Source organism: Aplysia californica, unplaced genomic scaffold (assembly GCF_000002075.1).
Source record: "Aplysia californica isolate F4 #8 unplaced genomic scaffold, AplCal3.0 scaffold00070, whole genome shotgun sequence".
NCBI classification, from domain to species: Eukaryota; Metazoa; Mollusca; class Gastropoda; order Aplysiida; family Aplysiidae; genus Aplysia; species Aplysia californica.
This window is the reverse complement of record NW_004797340.1, coordinates 167,042-172,639: the sequence shown is the minus strand read 5'-3', so window position 1 is coordinate 172,639 and position 5,598 is coordinate 167,042. Positions and strand designations below refer to the sequence as shown.

The 5,598-nt window shown below is 40.1% G+C and overlaps 1 protein-coding gene across 1 annotated transcript in view; it reads left to right on the top strand.

Annotated features, from left to right (window-relative positions):
* Window positions 1–5,598, top strand: part of LOC101863090 (threonylcarbamoyladenosine tRNA methylthiotransferase) — a 21,590-nt gene that overhangs the window by 11,773 nt on the left and 4,219 nt on the right. The window contains exons 8-11 of the mRNA XM_005093808.3: window positions 381–526; window positions 1,405–1,465; window positions 1,713–1,832; window positions 3,529–3,591. Of these exons, the coding sequence (XP_005093865.1) occupies window positions 381–526; window positions 1,405–1,465; window positions 1,713–1,832; window positions 3,529–3,591 (390 nt within the window). The remainder of the gene's footprint in view (window positions 1–380; window positions 527–1,404; window positions 1,466–1,712; window positions 1,833–3,528; window positions 3,592–5,598) is intronic.

Genomic DNA, 5,598 nt, shown 5'->3' with positions numbered 1-5,598 from the left:
CATTCCCTCTGCATAATATCAAGTAGTTATGTATGTAGGCTATGTAATCCACTTCTTTTTTGTTCATGAATCTCATATTACTTTTCTATCTATCCAGGAAATGGCCAAGATTCTATGTCACCTTGAGACGTGCTGACAAAATGAGTTACTTCTCGCTATCCACAGATGGAGATATTGGCCAAAAATCGACTCTCGGGACAAATTTGTAGAATTTCTATCGATGTCATATTCTTAACTATAACATGCCTTTTATTATTTCATACTTTTAAATTTTAAAAACTTCACCTATAGGCATGAGGTATCTATTTCCATCAGGCTTGAATCCGAGAAGTAACTAATTTTTTTAGCACGCTTCACATATTACTCTTCTATCTATCCAGGAAATGGCCAAGATTCTGTGCCACCCCCGAGTGTACTCGTTCCTTCACGTCCCCGTCCAGTCAGCGTCGGACAGTGTTCTCATGGACATGAGGCGAGAGTACTGCGTGGACGACTTCAAGCACGTGGTAGATTTCCTTAGGGAAAAGTGAGTAAAGAAGGTGTTGCTTGGGGCGCTAATACGACCTTATGCAGTTGCGAGCACCGTAAAACCCCTACTAAAACTAAACTGTCTGGTCTCTCTTCTTGTTTTTTTCCCCTGCACAAAATGACAGTTATTTTGTGGAAGTGCTTCTCTTTGGCTCCCACTGATAACTATGGGTGGTTGGCGGGTGCTGTGGTGTGGTTTGCTTCTTCTTTCCTATCAAACATCTATCTTCCTTATCTCCCCTCCTTTTTTTGTGTTTGTTACTCTCTTATATCACCTCTAATCTTTGGCACTTATATGACTTTATTGTGTTGCGAGTGCCGTAAAACACTGTTCTTCTCATCCACTCAAGTAATATTTCCCTACTACTTTCTTTTTAAAGTCATTTCTCCTTCTAAATTAATAAGATGAATATTTGGAGTGATTTTCTTTTGGTCAGAACACGTTATATGTTACTGTTTTACATTGTATTGTATTTTAAAGCGCTCAGAGCCTGTGTACTTTAATCGTAGTAGAGGGCTACATAAATGTCATATTTATTATAATTATTATTATTATTATTATTATTATTGTTATTATTATCTGCAGTTGAATGAGAAGGTTTTGCTGGCAACTGAATGCAAATTGGAAGGTTGCTTCCCCCCTGCCACTCTGTTTATACGTTTGTAAAAGGTTTCTGTTGTTATGTGCAGGAGATGCAGGTCATAGAATTATATTGTTCTCCTTAGACGTACTTGTGAACATGTAAATGCATGAATGCTTTCTTTTTCATTCTTTTCATTTAGCTGTTGTCTGAGCTATCTGTCTTTGTCAATCTTAGAACAATGATTACTTGCTATGTCAGCATTGATGTGTTTCCTTCTGTGTTTTTTGTCCAGAGTCCCTGGTGTCAATGTGGCAACTGACCTCATCTGTGGATTCCCAACAGAAACTGATGAGGTGAGTGGGAAACCATCTTGCTTTGTAGGTGTGTCGTTTAGTGCAGAATATGGAAGTAGTTTTTCTTCTAGCACTCATTCATAATATTTGCGGGATATAAACAACATTATTAAAAAGAGGTAGTTTCCTTCTCTGAATCTTCAATTTGCTGTTCTTCTGTTTCATCTCTACTTGGAATTGTTAGTGAGTATTTGAATGTTTGAATGCTTGTGTTGTTTTAAAATTGTATACATTTTTGCCTCTTCAGGACTTTGCAGAAACTATGGCTCTGGTCAAGCAATACAAGTTTGCAAGTCTATTTATTAACCAGTTCTTTCCAAGGCCCGGGACGCCAGCCTATAACATGCAGAGAATTCCTGCTCAGGAGGTGAGAAAGTTAACCTTTGGTGGATAACGAAACACCTGTGGGTGGTTGGTGGGTGCTCTGGTGTGGTTTGCTCCTTCTTTCCTATCAAACATCCATCGTCATGATCTCTCCTCCTTCATTTTTGTGTTTGTTACTCTCTTGTAACACCTTTAATCTTCTGCGCTTATATGACCTTACCTTATTGTGTTGCAAGTGCCATTAAACTCTTACTCAAAAAAAACCCCAACCCCCCCAACAAAAAACAAACCACCTTGCTCCATTCATGGTCTATTTACTTTGGCTCAGTACCTCCAATGGTGCTATGGGGATGGTTTTTATATCTGTCCGCCTCAGTCATAATCAGTCGAAAGACGCAATGTGCTATTTTGGCGCTACGAGGCTCGGAAGGCTTAAAAGTGACTTTCCAGGAATTTTTTGTTTTTTGGATGGGACCTTTTTGGATATATTGAAAGCTGAATGTCTTCTGCTTCATTTAAGATCAAGATTAACAACTGTAGCTGGCTATAAATAAAATTTTTGTGTGTATGGTTTGTTGTTAACTTTGGTGACAAGATAAAGGAATTTGGACCGCAGACCCCTTTGAACATTTGACCTGCTGGTGTGTAGCTGTGAGATTATTTATGGAACCATTACCTCATGGCCACATTGCTTCAACGTCCTTCGTTCGCTCCTATTTTTTTTAATTTAGACCCCTTTTCGAGCATGAATGGTCTGAAATATAAACAACTTAGCATCACTATGAATGGCTGAGGGCTCTGATAAGTTAAACGGGGTAAGAACGGTAACTCCTAGCCCACTTCAAGCTTGTTTATGTAATCATCTGACTGTGTAAACATGCCGTGCTAGCTCGGTTGTTGGCTGTTGATCTTTCAGTTTTACGCTTCGATTGACTTTAAAAGTTCGTTTTTATTGTGTTTTAGTGGGGTTTTTTTAAAAGATAGATCTTCCTCTAGATCTCCCAAGGTGGACTCCTTACCAAGAGGCTTGTGTGTTTATAGTGCTATTGCAAACGTATAATTATGAAGCGGAAACGCGGCACGTAAGCCGACTCGCGGACTTTCAAGCGCATGATTTCGGTGAAATCGAGGCAATTCAGATCACTTTTCTTTGCTCTTTCGCTGTAGCACATCAAATGCAGAAGGCTAGGTGTAAATCTTTCCTACCAGAAAATCTGGGGTGTGGCTGAAAGACAACAGTAAGAAGGAGCCAAGGAGTAGCAGTGGAAAGGCTGCAGAAAGAGTCAGGAGCCCAGAGGAGGGGGCAAAGGAGGTGAAGGGGTGAGGGCAGAAAGTGGAGACGGAAGCAGATGACAGAACATTACAAGAGAGCAGGAAAGGAGGTGAAAGGAGGCAATTTTAGAGAAGAACTTTTTTCAGTCGCTACCCAGATTCGAACCCGGGACCTTTGAATAAGAGGCGAACACCTTAACCTCTAGGCCACGAGAGTACCCTTTCGAAGTGTGTGGTCTCTAGAAATTGTAATGCTTAGGTTATGCCTATTGGAGAAAGTATCTAGAAAGAAATGAAGTATAAGGTCCAATGAGCTGCTTGAAAACGTTTCTATAGTCATACTTATGTACATTGTATTCATCATGACCAACATTTAAAAATTTTTTTTTCATGTATTCATTATAACCAACATTGGGGTTTTTTAAAAATGTATTCATTATAACCAATATTATTTTTGTTTCTTTCAGGTCAAGAAGAGGACTAAGGCAGTCTCTGAACTGTTCCAGTCATATCACCCGTACACACATCAAGTGAGCGTTTTTTTGTAGTTGTACATTTGTAGAAATAAAAACCTTGATCGGAAAAGTAAAGTAAAGAAGATCTGGATCGGAAAAGTAGAAATAAAACATTTGTGAGGCAGCGTCGTTAAATCAGGTGCTCACCAAAACTGTAAAACTGAAGAAACTAGCATTTTTCCGGCGGTTTCGCAATTTTTATCGAATTTTAGTTTTTTGGCCCAACACCTTTTATGTCCATTAAAGAACATATTTTTGCTTGGATTTTTACTGAAATACAATGATTAAGGGCATAAAAATGTAAATGTTTCACTTTCCACTGACTCTCAAGCCATGAAAATAACCAAGTTTTGGCGGCCATTTTCTCTCTAATTTTATGTCTGAAAACAGGCGACCCCCATCTCTGCCAATAACTCTTTACTCCACATGCCCAAAAATTGATGAGTGCCTGATTCCACCCAGTCGTGGCACATTTTATCTGACATTTGGTCTGAACGTAAGTTATGACCTGATTTGGAAAATGGCTACAATTTACACTCAGGTTTAGGCTGTTAGAAACACCCCCCAAAATTTGTTACCTTGTTGTTGTTGTCCTAGGAAAAGCTTTCAAGCCCTTCGACCTGCATGATCAAATAGTATCACAGTGCTAGTGGACCTGGACTTCTCAAATAAAAATTTCCCGCCGGGGCAGTGCCACTGACTGTAGTGTCTTAAGGCCATTCCCAAAGGGGGGAACATTTCTCGTTCAAGCATAGTAGAATTGTAAATGGGCTGACTCATGTCACGCTCATAACTGTGCCTGATCTACAAAAGGGAACTGTTGCTTTTTCTTTCCTGATCCTTACTATTGTCATTTTCCTCTACTTCTTTTGTATGTGACCTGCTATTTCCGGGGTGCCTTGATAATCAAAGCAGACCTTGTGCTGTTGAAGCTAGAGAGGTGAACAGTCTAAGTCTGATTCCCTGTAAAGACTTCTCTGTTGACACCCACCCCTTGGCGCTCTTATGACCTTATGCAGTTGTGAGCGCCGTAAAACCCCCTACTACAAAAAAAAAAAAAAAATTGTCTTGTCTTTCTTGACTGATTTAGCCCGCAGTGCCGCTAACAGTGACTGACTGTCTCCTGTGTTTTGAATCAGGGTCACTCAGAGCGGCTCTTAAATATTGCTTCCTTTCTTCACACCACTTTCCTCTCTTCTTTTTGTCCTTACCACTTAAAGTTCAGCCCTTTTTTCTGGTGTATTTGAATAGTATTTTTTATTCTGAACATCTATATATGCCACACATAGGGATTTTTTATCAAATTTATATATTTCTTTTTCAACTTATTGTGAAACCACACGGGATGTCATGAAGTGATCAAACATTATTTGCGTCCAGAGTCAAAAGTATTTGTGGACTGAATCTGTTAAAGTCTTCATATTTATTGGGATTTTTTGGGGTGATTTTTTGGTAAGTGTTTTACGGCGCACTCAACTGCAAAAGGTCATAATTATGAGCGCGGGGGACACATTAAACATTTTCAGTCGGTAGTAAATTTGGAATTTTGCCTGGGTGGCGGCCGAAGCCTACTCTTATCGATTTTAGACCGCCAAGGGATCTTTAATGTGCGCAACTTGCACACGGGACCTCCGAGATTTTTCGCTCTTGTCCGAGAAGGCTAGGTGTAGATCTTTCCTACCAGAAAATCAGGGGAGTAGCTGAAAGACAGCAATAAGAAGGAGCCAAGGAGAAGCAGTAGAAAGGCTGCAGAAAGAGTCAAGAGCCCAGAGGAGGGGGCAAAGGAGGTGAGGGGGTGGGGGCAGAAAATGGAGACAAAAGCAGACGACAGAACATTGCCAGAGAACAGGGAAGGAGGTGAAAGGAGACAATTTAAGTGAAGAAAATTTTTTTCGGTCGCTACCTGGATTCAAACCCGGGACCTTTGAATGAGAGGCGAACACCTTAACCTCTAGGCCACGAGAGCCCCCTATTTATTGTTTATCTCAGTTCTAGTATGAGATTTGGCATAATATATATATA